Source organism: Pteropus medius, unplaced genomic scaffold, assembly GCF_902729225.1.
Source record: "Pteropus medius unplaced genomic scaffold, Ma_sr-lr_union100, whole genome shotgun sequence".
Classification (NCBI taxonomy): Eukaryota; Metazoa; Chordata; class Mammalia; order Chiroptera; family Pteropodidae; genus Pteropus; species Pteropus medius.
In genome coordinates this window covers 39,564,319-39,579,782 of record NW_024340849.1, presented here as the reverse complement: position 1 = coordinate 39,579,782, position 15,464 = coordinate 39,564,319, and the positions used below count along the sequence as shown (strand labels likewise).

The window sequence follows — 15,464 nt, the reverse complement described above, 5'->3', positions numbered from 1 at the left end:
TGTAATATGCTTCTCTTGCTCCACTTCCCCCCCAAAAAAGTACACAAGATCTTAGTGCTGCTGTATTTTATAACTTTTAAAAGCTTAAGATTTTGTGAAATTTAGTGATTTTTTAAATTTATTTTGCATTTAGGTAGAGCACCATAAATGAAATAATAGAAATTCAAATTTCACAGCATATTTTAATCTCTTATAATTAAGTTGATTATGTGAGAATGCTTAGTATTTTGAAATGTATTTAGCAGTCAGACAAAATTCATATGATCTTCTATAATGTCAGAATGACATTTAATAACAGCACTTATTCCTAACTAAACTGAAAGATACTTTAACATGATGAAGAAAGTCCATCTTAAACCAATAGCAAACATTTTCTAGATACATTACAGTTAAAACAGCAATAAAAGAAAAGTATGTCTGATATTGGTCTTTATCATTTAATGTGAAAGTTCTTATGGATCCAAAAAAATTAAGGGGCATACTTTTGAAAAGGAAAAGCAAAATTTACCATTTTCTTTGTAGGAACATGGTAGAGTTCCATTTATTCGAACCAGCTTTTCCTCTCAGTAAAGCTTTAAAAGTATTTGTGTATTTTATATTTTGGGTAAGGTTAGTACATAATATGAGATTCAATCTACAAAAGAATAGTGGCAAAGACTAGGTGTCAAATGCAGTAGATTTATTTGTGGTAGTTTTATAAAGTTGCTGCAAACCCGAGTTAGTGAATACTAAACCAATGCTCCCAGGGAAAATACAGGGTTAGATTCCTATGGGCCTCTGGTCACATTTCAACTAATCAATACATAACTGTTTTAGTGTGTTTCTGTTTAAGGACAACGTATTTATAGTTTCGTTTACCTTGAATTCATGACCAACAGAATTATAATTCATGGCTTGAATGAAGGTTTTCTAACACATGTATTTTCTCTAAAAGGCAGGTGACAGTCTTGTGCTGTAAGTACTATTTTCATGGGCCATTTTAAACAAAATCACGAACAAAAAACACAAAGTATACAAAATGGCGCTAAGTAGACCATTGAAAAGAACATTTGTTAATAGTATGAAAGCTGAAACAAGTCAACCTCAGTTGAGAACACATGCATCAGGTGACAGATTTTTGCTGCTTCTATGCATGTTCATATATGACTGAAAAGACTTGATTTTAGAGTTAAAAATTTTAGCAAATGACTAGGTGACTTTCCGAATACAGAATCCATGATTAAGGAGGAATGACAGTATTTAACATATTTTAGTAAGATTATACTACAGTATGTGTATGTTGTTGCCATAGTGAAAATCATACTAAGATGGATTTTTATTGTTTTTTTCACCTCTGTATAATTCCCTGCCTCACTTCCACCCCTGACCCATGGATGTTGCCATTTCCCCTTAAGAACTGGATCTCTGAAGGCAGGGTGTCCCCTTCCACACGCTCGCAGGGTGCACCCGGGCCTGGCGCACCTGGGGCCTGAAGATGGATTTTTAAAGTATACTTTTTTAATATCTGAAATTAAGAAAGGTCCTAAATGGTGTAAATTTAGATTTGGTTTCAAACTTACCAAGCCTTTTTTAGTAATACGTAAAATAACACATGCATCTGAAAATTGGTGTCTTATATTTGATGAACTACAGAAATTAGTGTTGTTAAATAGAGAGCCACATGAGTTAGTACAACTACTTTATAAAGAATAATATGCATTGTGAATCTGCAAGGAGAATAAGAGTTTTCCATGTTTTCTAGAACTTTGTAATTTTTCCCTCTTTTAGCACTTGTGGAACTGTGGCAAGATAAGTTCTAGCTTTTTTTAAATTCATGAGTCAAAACCAATAATATTCCAGGGTGGGAAGACTGAACAGTGTAGAGATATTAATTCTTCCAATTTGTAGATGTAACAATTATTCTGGTGAATTTTTAAGTTATTTATTGATAGTATGCTAACTAATGTGAATTTAATGCTTATTCTGTGCCAAGGTTTTCTCATTAATTTATAGATTTTATACAGTTTCCAAAAAAGGATTGTGGTGGACACTATTAACTACCCTTGTCATCTGACAAATATTAGTGTGCTTACTCTACCAGGTTCTGTGCTACACTCTTTATGTGTTATTTCTTTTAACCCTCAACAATTCTATGTAGCAGATGGTGTTTTCTGTTTTCAGAAAGAGAAGTAACTGCCTAAAGTCCTACAGGTTTTAATCAGCAGAGCTGGAATTTAGATGGAAATCTGTGTCCAAGAATCCTGTATTCTTAACTGGTAAATTCGCTCCAGTGTTCATGCTGAAGAGTGTAGAGTAGAGGCTGTAGGAGATGAATCATGTTTGAAGAATAGGAAAAAGTAGAACTTTATGAATAAAACATTAAAAACAGGAAAATTTCAGATTTCATTTTTGGTTAATTTTTTAGTAGTGCTTTTTGCTATGAAGGTAGACCATTTAGAGTAGGCTGATGGGAGGGTGAATTGAAAAACTTTAAGCATTTTGTCAAGATACCTCAAAAGCCTTAAAAATATTTTTCTATAATTTGATCCAGGATTTCATTTGAGAGTCCAAGAGGGAAAAAAAAGCTGATAGAAGTTTAATCATAAAGATATACTCATCACACTTAATTCAAAAGGAAAACAACACAATATGTACAAAATGTTCAACAGGAAAAGTGTATCAACATGGATGAGTCTCAATATTGAGCAAATGTGTATAGCAGAATATGTATAGCTTGACATAACTATATAAAGGAATGTAAAACTTGATTAAGAATGCTTACGTGGTTAATGTTTAGAGATGTGCATGAGAATGATAAATTCAGGAGAGCAGTCACCTCTGAGGGATGAAAATAGGGGAATGTGAAGAGAGGACACATGAATTTTAACTGGGTGATGTTTAAGCTGGGTGATGGATGTACTTAGATTGAACTATATGAAATTGCTGATATTTGAGTGTCTTGACCTGTAAAACATCAGTTTCATGTGGTTTAGCTAACTATTCCTGTGGATGTTCTGTATAAAATTACATATTTTTCAAAACTGTATTTGAAAATTGAACTAAAGGAAAATTAAGTATTACGTCAGCTACATTATATCCGAAGGTGATATTGGTGAGCATGGGCACAAGAGGTGGACGTTTGCTATATTTATATTTGTTTAATAAATATAAGGGCTTGATAAACAAAGGAATAAACAAAGTGAATAAACAAAATGAATAAAGAAAAGGCTCAAACGCCCTATCTAGAGTAAGGGAAAGCCAAGGACACTCAATCAGAACAGCAAGAGTAAAGATGCCAAGACTATAAAAACAATTTAAGGAGCATATGGGACACTATTAAGGTTCAAAATATCCGTCTGATAGGCGTACCTGAAGGAAAACAAGATGTTGAACAGCTGTTTGAAGAAATAAAGATGAAAAACTTCTCTAACCTGGTGAAGGAAATGGACATAAAACCCCAAGAAGCTCAGAGAATTTAAAAAAACAGGGATTCAAGGAGGCCCACACCAAGACACATCATAATTAAAATGTCAAAGGTTAAATACAAAGACTATTAAAAGCAGCAAGAGAAAAACAGTTACTTATAAGGGAAAACCCATAAGACTGGCAGGTGATTTCTCAAAAGAATCTACGCAGGACAGAAGGGCTTGGCAAAAAATATTCGACAGGATGAAGACCCAGGATCTACAACCAAGAATAATTTATCCAGCAAAGCTATCATTTAGAGTTGAAGGACAGGTAAAGAGCTTCCCAGACAAAAATAAACTGAAGGAATTTATCACCACCAAGCCGGTTTTATAGGAAATGTTGGAGGGACTTCTTTAAGAAGAAAAACATGTATCAAAAACAGGAATAAAGAATGCTAACTACATTCCTATCAATAAGTACCTCAAATGGAAAAGAATTAAGTGCTCTAACTGAAAGACAGAGTGGATGAATGGAAAGGAAAACAAGACCCCTACATGTTGCCTACAAGAGACTCACTTCAGATTAAAAGACACACACAGACTAAAAGGAAGGGGATGGAAAAAGATATTGCTTTGATGGATCTAGAAGGTATTTAAGAAAGAAAAAGATAAACACTATATGATTTCACTTATATGTGGAATCTAAGGAATAAAAAGAACAAACTAATTAAAAACAGACTCACAAATACAGTGGACAATTTGGTGATGGAGAGAGGGGAGGGGAGTTTAGGGGGCTGGGAGAATGGGATGAAGGGTTAAAGAAGTACAAATTAGTAGCTGATGGATGGTCACAGGGATGGGGAGCACGGCATAGGGAATGCAGTTAGCATTAATATGTTGGCTGGGTGGAGGATTGGGGAGGGAGGGAGCAATTGGGGGGATCGTTTTATGAACTATATAGATGTCTAACCAATGTACTGTATACTTGAAATTAATTAAATAATTTTTTTAAAAAAAGCCAAAAGAGACACAGGAGTTTGCAGCAAAGAAAGTAGAGGTTTATTTTAGGAAATGCCGCCAAGCCCAGAGACACAGGTAAGCTCTAGCTCAATGACCTGTAGGAGATAGGCTATGTAGAGAAAAACTCATTAGTAGCCAAGGAAGTTGGGGTCGTGGACTCTACTGATCGGTTGGGGCTAGTGTAGGAGGCAGTTGATCATTGCATCAGGTCCTGATGTCAGTCACGGCGTAGTTCTGTCTGGTTTCAAGAGGTTGCTGGTAGGGTTGTTCCACCTTCATGAGTATGGAGGGGCAAAATATTATCTTTAGTTTGACTGAAACTCTGTTTCTGTGGTCAATAGACATGAGGCTTTGTTCCTAAGACTGATGCTGACCTAAGGGCTTAATGACTGACTAAGGGATATGCAATATGCAGAAGAATAAGGAAAGAAAAGAAGCGAGTGAGCCCCAGGCCAATTTGAATCAAGGAGAAAGAGAAGAGAAAAAGTCATTTTAAAGAACTGAAGATTTGCATGGTTACAGAATCATATGACCCCTCTCCTCTTAAAATGACTGGTGAACATTATGGCTATTTCAGCCAACTCTCACCTTTGAGTGAGCTATTTTGAATTTTGAACAGAATTTTTTAACCTTTCTATTCCTGGAGTAGGTTGAAAGTCAGCTACTCTGAGCTTTCTTTGGATAACTTTGGGAATTTTTTTTTAATTTAAAAGCATCTATTTGAGCCAAACTGATGAAATATGCCAGGAAACAAGATCTCAAATGTTCCAGAGAAATATAATTTTGCAGCTTTTTTAATGCATTTTATTTATTTATTTTAATTTTTTTTATTATTTATTATTATTATTTATGCCTATAGCACCTGGTCTTCCTAGGTGGTCTCCCATCCAAGTACTAACCAGGCCCGACCCTGCTTAGCTTCCAAGACAAGATGAGATTGGGCGTATTCAGGGTGGCATGGCCATAGACTTCTTTTTTATGCATTTAAAATTAAAGAGAGGACAGAAGAAAGAGTGGAGAAAGAAAGGCAAGGATTGGATTACTGGATAGTTAACAAGATAATGTGAGTTCTTGAGGTGGTTACAGCCAGTTTCAAAGGTGAGTTAAACTTGATGCACAGAAACAATGAACAGAGCTTATTTAAGGCAAAGATAAACCTTATACTAAAGAAGTTATATGCCTGGGGCATAGCTATCCACCATGACCCGCCCAGTTAGGAATTTATGATCAGATCACCCTGTGAGGTTACTTTCCATAGAGCTCCCTTTTATTGTACACAGTTCCCCCTTTTGGTCATAAATCAATCTGAAGAATGCTCTGATGACCTACCTTTTGATTGGATAGTGTTGTCTCACAGCGCTAGGAAGGCTCATTCTTAGGAAGTCTCTATCAAAATTGTCTTGTTAACCATTAGGGATGGGGCAATACTGTAACCATGGATCTGACTTGAGGTCAAATTTTTCCAAAAAGGGAAGGTCCGATAAATGGAAGGCAGTCATGTCTTATGGCCTTTATTGCATGTGGGGGTGGGGAGGTGGGGGGGGTGACACGCTGGATAATTTCTATCCTATGAACTACCATGATCCAAGTTTTGCTTTCTACTTCATGTTTCTGTGTTTGGCATCCAGTATAAATAACATTTACATAAGCCATGAAAAGAATATTAATAGTCACCTTGTACATGTTCAGTAATCATAAATGGTTGGACTACATAGAAAAACCCAAAGAATAAGTAAAACTATTATTATGACTGATATCAGCAAATAAGTAACAACAATGAAACAAAATGGATTCTGAGTTCAATATCAATCTGTAGGTATATAAGGCTTGTCTATGTCTTGGGATAGCTGTCTACCCTTGGTGTCAGCTACTTCTCATCCTCAAGGAGTCTTTAATGTCCAGACAGGGGTAGATGTCCATTCGTGGTTATATTAGGTAGTTAGGTAGATATGAGTGATAGGGGAACAAAGGAATGAAAGCCCATCCAGAAGACCTCCTTTAGGACCTCCCTGGAACACGCATTTTCTGGTTATACATTACCTCTACATGCTAATACAGAAAAGGTAAGAAGCCATAAACTAGTATTTGGTTTAATCCGGCCGCAAGTGCATGCACAATCAGTCCTACACTAACCTCCCTGTTACCTAGTCTCATTATAATATCATTCCTATGCCCAGAAGTTTATGAATCATTGACTGAATTCTGGGTAACCTCATGCGCAGTAAGCAAAGGGTTATATCACAGCCAAATGTCAATCAAAATGACCTCACATGCTAATCACCTAGCACCACCCTCATAACCTCCCATCACGGCCCTAATATAATGCAGACCTCCCCACTTCCATGCTGTTACAACCCTCTTCGCTGTAACCTGCCCCTCCTTTGGAGAGTACTTTAACCATACCTTTTGTTTCTACACTGCTACAGCCCTCTTTGGCATAGCATGTTTCTCTCCTGAAATTTACTTTAATAAATCTTACTTTTTCTAAATCTCACTGATCTGCAATTCTTTACTGCACCGGCAAAAAGAAATGAGGACCCCTCCGTGTTACTAGGACGGATTTTTAGATTACCCCAACAGTAACAGTTGGGCACCCGATAAGGTCCCTTCCAATGAAGTTGGAAAATCTTTTATTTGATGTCCTTTCTAATAAACAAAATCTCCAGGTAGCAGTCAATGATCTTTAAAGTTTTTGTCTCCTGGGAGCTTGAAGAATTGGATTGACATCTAAACATCATAGTTTGATCCATTTATGTAAATCCTTTTAGATAGTTTCATTTTAGCTTAAGGAGGAAGGCCATTTTAAGTTCTGAGAGCCAATAGTTTTTTACTTCTTTCGTTCTGCCAAGTCTTATAGCCGGCTTTATCAAGTGTGCTCGTAAAAAATTAATTTAGAAGTATCAGGCAACTCATATTTTGGCTATCTTAGTATTAATGGGAGGCTGACTGTCACTGGGCTTGTTGGCCTGGAGGCACGATTATCGAAATTTGCTTTGAGACCTATAAAGTCTGAAAAAACTTCTAGGGAAACTGACATTTACATGCATGTCTTCAGATGAGCCAAATGCCATGGTTATCCCTATAGGACTGCTTTACACCATAGAGGAAATTTTTCTCCAGGCAATCCCACGAAAGTTGTTAGTCATCTAAGAATACCCAAGCAAGAGCTTACCAGAGGCCACTGGAACTGCCACACTTTCCCAAGGCATGGGTCCCTCTCTCATTTCTCTCTTTCAGGGTAAACCCATCCCAGGGTGCCTTGCCTTTCTCCCCAAGCCTCCCGCTGGCTTTTCAGGAATTGTCTGCACTACAGTACTAGACGACTCCCAGTACGCATCTCTGACACTCGGACTTGGGTATCTGAAAAACTGTCATCATTCCATTGACTATTCGGATTGGGAAAGCAAGTGTTCTCTTTCTTTCAGAGCTAAAGAGAGTTCAGTCTCATTTAACCAGAAACGATTTATTTTGAAGTTTCAGTTTCTTTAAAATTTTTTTTTTATTTTTCATTTACAGTTGGAGTATACAATATTATATTAGTTTCAGGTGTACGACATGGTGATTATACATTTATATAACTTACAAAGTGATCACCCCAATAAATCTAGTACCCATGTGACACCATACATAACTATTACACTATTATTTACTGTATTCCTTATAATTTACATCCCCATGACTATTTTGTAACTACCAATTTGTAGTTCTTAATCCCTTCCCCTTTTCACCCACCCTCCAATCCCCCTCCTATCTGGCAACCCTCAAAATGTTTTCTGTATCTATGAGTTTGTTTCTGCTGTTTGTTTACTTTGTTCTTTAGATTCCACAAGTAGGTGAAATCATATGGCATTTGTCTTCCTCAGTCTGACTTATTCTACTTAGCACAATACCATTCATGTTGTTGCAGATGGCAAGATTTCATTATTTTTTTATGGCTGAGTAGCATTCCATTGTATAAATGTACCACTTCTTCTTTATCCATTCACCCACTGATGGATACCCAGGTTGCCTCCATATCTTAGCTATTGTAAATAATGCTGCAATGAACATATGGATTCACATGTCCCCTTTGAAGTAGTGCTTTGCGTTTGTTTGGATAAATACCCAGAAGTGGGATTACTTAACCAGCAAGGATTTTATTCAGACTCCCAGTAAGCAATCCAATTAAAAAGCCAAAATTAAAAAGCAGCAACTCGTTTTTTTTCCCTTTCTATGGGTTATCTCAACCCTTATCTACCTTGAGAATTTTCTAAGAACAGCTTAAATGGCCTGCTACTTAAAGCAAGGAGGCCAGGATTCTGAGAGAGACTCACCCAAGTTCACCTAGCTTTAGAATCATAATAGTTCATCTCCCACTGCTCTCTACACCATTTCCAAAAATTCAGGTCAAGTGAAAACTTGGGGGAAATATTTCCCAATTAGTGAGGTATACAATAGGTATGCATTGGTTTTGTCTTTGTAGATATGGAGATTCTCTCACAAGAGCCATGATTTAATTAGAGGAAAAGAGAAATGGGGTGTAAAGTCTAGCAAGGAAAAAAAAAACACCTAAATATGAATAAATATACATTATTTAACACCACTTCATAATGCTTTCAGCTTAGGGTTTGGGGATAGAGAAGAGGCATTCTAAAAGCCAGGCTTTCCAATTCCATTTGCCAGATGCCTTGTAAGTGGCTCAAAATACTGCAAAATGTTCTAGCATTCCTGTTAAGACCTAACTCCTTTTACTTCAGCAGTTTGCCTTTGATTCAAGCAAATGTGTAGATTCCAAATACTCTGTTTGATTTAGGCAAAAGATATTATTTATAACATAATAAACCTAAAAAGCATATTTGCGAGTTTATGAATCAGAGAACCATTTTGTCTTGTGCTCACATCTTAATGATTGTTTTTCTCCAGTAAAGTGCTAATGAAAACCATGATTACAGATAGCCAATGGAGCTACCTATAATATCATACCTATATCAACTCAGGCCCATCAACTAATTTTTGTCTTCTTAATGCTTACATGGCTTGAAATTAGATGTAGGAGAAAGTATACATTTCAAATGGTGTTTAAAATTTGCTCTAATTATGTTTTATGCCTTTTTACTTTTCAATTTAGGTTTTTGTTTGTTTGTTTTCATTTTTAGTAGTAGAATAAGAGGAAGGACAGATAGGGAACTGATGAAAAACTACAACAAACGAATTTCTGCCTCCATAAAGATTCACTAAATTTTGTGCTCAGTGTTCTCCAAAGGTATACCTCCTCTCCATTACTCTGAGGAGCTAGAATTTCATTTATACTGCCCTCCTTTTTTTGTACAAAAGAGCTGCAGGAAGTCACCCAGAGGTCATTGAGAGATGAGATCGAGATTGAAACATCCTCTTTTCAAAAGTTAAGTTGGATGAATAGTTAATTAACTTTTGGGAGTTGGGAGGATAAAATTGTTATGGAAGAAAAATGATTTAAATGGATTTGTCTTTAATTTGCTTTCTCCCTCTTCTCTATAACTTAGCTAACATATTCCTTTTGGAATTCTTTTACTTCCATCTGTACCCATCTAAATGTACCATCTTTCCTTTAAGGTCGCATTTAAATATTACCTTCTCTGTGAAGCCCCTCTTAATCCTTGCTTGCATCATAATTGTATTTTCTCTCTTATATTCTCAAAGCACTTTTATATCTGCTATAATATTTATCAAAATCTATCTTATAGAATGGAAATGTATGTATATGACTTCACCATTATCATGGTCTTAGTATCCATCAGAGCCGAATACTATATCCTGTACCTACATGAAAGTCAATAAATGCATATTAAATTAAAATGATTGTTAATCTTGTATCTTCTTGAGTAGTATGAGACTGGATATGTCATGAAAAGACTTAGAGGCTTAGGAGCTTTTAGAGAAATGGGAATTTCAGAAAGGGAAGGGAAAGGAGGACCTCTAGATTAATTACACTGAAGCAGAGAATGTTTTGGAAAAGAGAAAAATAAGCTCTATTAATTGCTCTGCATTTGGTTCTTTTCTCCTTCCTCCCTCTCTCTCTCCCTCCCTTCTTCCTTCTCTCTTCTTCCCTCTCTCCTTCCCCCACCAATGAAAAGGGTGCATCCTTCCTTTTTTCTCTGACCAAATCCTGCATCTTTGCTCTGGATCACATTTCTTCTACCTCTTGAGAGACTTAAATCCATCATTTATCTCCTCTCTACCTGCTTCTTCAACCTCCTCCACCAGCGCCCCCCCCCCCCCCCCGCTAAACCATCTCATGAGTGTACAAGAATGTTCTTAACTTGGGGCTACATATTATTTCTTTGAGAGAATGAATCATAATTTAACCTCTCCCTATTGATAGACATTTATAGTTTCCAATCTTTTGCTACTACAAACAGTGCCTTATTAAATAACTTTATTCTTTTGTTATTTTATACATGCCAGCGTGTCTGTAGGATAAATTGCTAGAAGTGGAATTGCTGAGTTAAAATGTTGGAGGGGTTCTGCCAATTTACGCATTGCCCAGCAGTATATGAGAATGATTGGTTCTTTACACTGCCCCTAATACATTGTGTTATCAAAATCAAACTGTTTCTTAGTCTTTGCAAATTTGATAGATTAAAAATATTTCATAGTTTTAGTTACTATTCCTGAGTGAAGTTAAACATTCTTATGGTATTATTGTGAATTCCTTATCCATGTATTTTGCCCATTTTTTCACTGTGCTTTTGGTTACCTAAATTCTAATAAAAATTAGGGTCTTTTTCTAGTTCTTTGTTCTGTTTCAATGTTCTGACAAATTTTACACCAGTACCTGTTTAAAGATACTGCAACCTAATTTACCTTTCAAAATCTGTGGAACAATATCTCTCTTCTTTTAAAAATATTTTTGACTATTTTCTGTTTCTTCTTGTAGGTGACTTTTAGAATTGCTTTATTGATTTCTAAAGAAGTCCTATTTGGATTTTAATTGGGATTTCATTTAACCTATAAATTAATTTGGAAATAATTTACGGCATTCTTTTTTGGCCATACTGAAACATGTTTCTTGGTTTATTTATCTTTTTTTCTATTTCTTAGGAAGTTTTGTAATTTTCTTCATAAAATCATCCCATTTAACATTTATTTTCTCAGAGTAACTGAAGACCTATAAATAACTTCTTAAAACATAAGAGAATATAACTTCCCTTTTAATTTAATTTCTGGATGAAACCAAAGGTGAAATAAAAGACATGGTAGAAAGGAAAGATCAGGCCCTTGGCAGTAATTTTTTTCTCAGCCCACCATTCTTAAGTGTCAGGAATTTAGATATAGTTTTCTGTAAACATACATATAGAAAAGTACACAAACAATGTACGAACCACATGTAACCAGATCAAGATAGATCATTAACAGCAACCCAGAAGTCCCCTTGGCCTCCTGACGGTCCCTGTTCTTACAAGAAGGGTAGTCACTATCCTGATTTCCAATAGCATAGTTTATGTTTGCTGTTTCTGAGAGTGGCATACTGCTTTTGTTGTTAATACTTTGGGTATTTTCACTTTTATATAATAACTTAAGGACTTCCTCTAAGTTATTATATAAAAGGCCTCACCCCACCCCCACCCTCAGGAGGTGTCCCTTGTTGCTTACCTTATGTAGGCGTAAAAAGTCCAATAATTGGTGTGAGGAATTAGGGAAAATAAAAATGGGCTTAAATCTAGCCTTCCTGCTGTTACTGAATGTGTCAGATATTTGGGCCTTTAGCTCAATTTTCTTTTCTTTCTACGGAGAGTGACTTGCCTATCATTTAATTACAAATACACCATTTGTCTTCTCAGCAGCTTGAATGTGAAAAATGAAAGAAAAAATAAGAGTATAAAAATGACTACCTTAAATTAACTATTCCTATACCTTCCTCTGCCTCAGTTTCTGATATTTTTAAATATTTTCACATTTTTATTTTATACATTTCGAGGTAATGGCAAAATTCACAAATATAGTTTGAATATCTTGAGCTGACGTTTAGTTTTAATATGTACTTGTTTAACACCTGTTAGAATATCTAATATTTTTTAAAAAGTGGGAATACCAAATGCTGTGAGGATGCAGAGTGACTGGAACTCTCATAAATTTCTGATAGGAATACACATAGTATAGACACTTTAGAAAATAGTTTGTCATTTTCTTATACGGTTAAACACGCACCTACCATATTACCTAGCAATACCACTCCTAGGTATCTACCCAAAAGAAATGAAAACTTATGTTCACACAAAGCCTGTTTGTAAATGTTTATAGTAGCTTTATTCATAGCCACCGAGAATTGAAAACAACCCAGATGTCCTTCGACCAATGAATATCCGGATAGACAAAGTGTGGTACATCCATACAATGGAATACTACCCAGAAGTAAAAAGGAATGAACTACTGAACATATATGAATTTTAAGTAAACATATTAATTTTGTATAGATGAATATAGATGTATCTTAAATGAATTTTGCTAAGAGAAAGAAGCCAGACCTAAAAGACTTAAGCAATAAATAATTTCATTTATATAACACTCTGGAAAAGGCAAAACTATAAGGAGGAAAACAGATCTATGGTTGCCAGGGTTCATGGGGATGGAGGAAATGGTTTTTTATAAGAACCATGGGGGAGTTAGGCAGGTGATAGAAAGATTGAATATGGAAATCTGGTAGTGGACACTATGCATTTGTTAAAACCCATAGAACTGTTTGCTAAAAAAAGTAAACTTTATATAAATTTTCTACATGAAAATTTTATAAAAATCCACCAGGATGTGGAGAGGAAGATGGAATTAAGATGATGACAAATGAATCTAACTGTATTACAGATGAGTCACAAAATCACACTGAAAAGAGTTGAATAACATTGAAAAACTGTTTTGACAATATTGTAAGACTAAAAGAATAGCATACAAAAAGAAGTATTCTAGTTAGTAAACATATTTTTTAAGCAGTGTAGGTTAGGAATTCTGAAACAACTTTATTTGTAATCTACTTTTATTTGTATTGTTTAACAAATAAATAAATATATTCCAGATAATCAGAGCCAGGTTTCTCACTGGAAGAAAGAAGTTACAAATAAGGAAAGGAGGAGGTTAAAATTCATTCTGTGTTGCTAAATTGGAGTCAAAGGTCTTATTATGGACTCATGTTTATTTACAGATGTCAGATAAATACAGATGTGTCTGTGAATTATATATATAATTTTTTCCTAACTCCACTGAGAAGTGCAATAAGCAGTGGGACCACAGTAGCAATGAGCATATCTAGCATCCAGATCTTGGTTTTTAAATGCCACTATTTAATAAAAGGAATCAGGGCTTCTTTGAGAACTAATTGATTCCAGGCCTGGAGTAGGGAAAATACAAGATGAGCCTGGAGCATCTGCTGGTACCACAGTGGTTAGGAAAAAAATAAAAGGCACATAAAAGGGACATAGAAACCAACCAGAGAGAGCTCCCAAGTTGAAACAACTTGAACAAAATAATGATAGTTTTGAGTTAAAACCCAAAGAAAAAATAAAATCCATGAGTCTATATCTATAATATCTATAAATGAATAATAAAGGCGGGGGCAGGGGAGTGACAACTCTTCCTTTAAGAATTCCAGTTATAAACATACAAAGAATGTGGGAAATAGAAAATAACCATTAGAATACTATAGTAATTGCTGCAGCAAGATCTAGCAATGAATGCGCAGAAGTTTAAACAGAAATAGCATATTTACATAGTCTCAGACTATCTCCTTCCCATCTCCCAGACATTAAGTAAATTACAAAGAGTGAATTAGCAACCCTATGGTGGCAAATGCTGGCAAGCATCACATCACCTTAGCCATGGAATCAAGGTTAATATTACAATTCAGATCAACATGTTACTTTTTCTCTGACCCTGATCCCAATGTGTTTTTGATAAAGTTACATTAGTAATAAAATGTCATTTGGTTTTGATTTGGTTTATAATAGTAGACATCTTTTCATTATAACTTTTTACATTTCTATAGCACTTAACAGTTCACAAAGCATTTTCACATATATATTATCTCTTTAATCCTCATAATTCTAACATTGATATTACCACCTGCATTTTATAATTGAGGAAACTGAACCTAGAAAGGATAAATGATTTGCCTCAGGTCAAATGGTATAGATTAGTAGCAGAGCCAAGAATCAAACTCAAGTGCTCTGAATTCAAGTCCAAATTTCTTTCCCAAGAAATGATCTTAAAAGTACTAGGAACCATGATTGATGATTGTAAATATAGAGAATATTAGGCATTATAGACATAACAATAAACTATATATAACATTTATACATTTCAGAATATATAGCATGAAAATATATATAATAGTTAATTCTAAATCATGTTTTTCAAAGATGAGAAAACCTAGAGATTTCAAAGGCCATACTAGAACACTTTTGTACGGCATTAGGAGAAATAAATTGTATTCAGGATCCAGGAATTAAGTACTATGCATGCTTCATTTTGAATTTGGAAAAATGCAGAAAAAATCTGCAATGCTTGTGTCTGCCTATAGGTAAGGTAAAGCAGATAAATGGGATATTTAAAATTTACAGGTATCAATTAGTAGGTTGACCATTTAAAACAGAATAATGCTCTTTTGTGATTATTCAGATCTTTTAATACATATTATTCAGTTTGTATTGAGTCCTTGGTAATAGGATCAACAATAAACATAAAGTACAAATGGAGTAGGCATGATTATTGTGCTGCTTGCAAAATTTGGGTACCAGTATCTAACTCCAAGGGGAAAATAACCTTTTGTAGAAGGCACAAATACACAGTTGTCCTATAATAAATACTGTATCATGTGCTTAATTGACAGTGAAGTCTTTTTTATTTGATCAAAGTTATTATCTTTATTTGAAAGATATTCAGAGAGGTAAATTATTCTAGTCAAATCCTTGCCTTTCACTATTTTCAAAATAATTCCCACATTTAGGTAGTTGAAGGGCAGAGCCAGAAAAAGTATGTTAGTTTCAATATTGAGAATAGGAATAAAAGAACACAGCTGAATAATTCACAGCTTTGTAAGTCATATGTGAAAAC

At 35.0% G+C, this 15,464-nt stretch overlaps 1 protein-coding gene and 1 non-coding gene across 2 annotated transcripts in view; both read right to left on the bottom strand.

The window, feature by feature from the left end:
* Window positions 1–4,422: 4,422 nt before the first annotated feature.
* Window positions 4,423–15,464, bottom strand: part of ABHD3 (abhydrolase domain containing 3, phospholipase) — a 51,640-nt gene continuing 40,598 nt past the window's right edge. The window contains exon 9 of the mRNA XM_039844852.1: window positions 4,423–4,679. Within this exon, the coding sequence (XP_039700786.1) occupies window positions 4,651–4,679 (29 nt within the window). The 3' untranslated portion in view covers window positions 4,423–4,650. The remainder of the gene's footprint in view (window positions 4,680–15,464) is intronic.
* Window positions 5,257–5,375, bottom strand: LOC120590460 (5S ribosomal RNA). The gene has a single exon (XR_005649726.1). It is a non-coding gene; the product is annotated as a 5S ribosomal RNA (ribosomal RNA).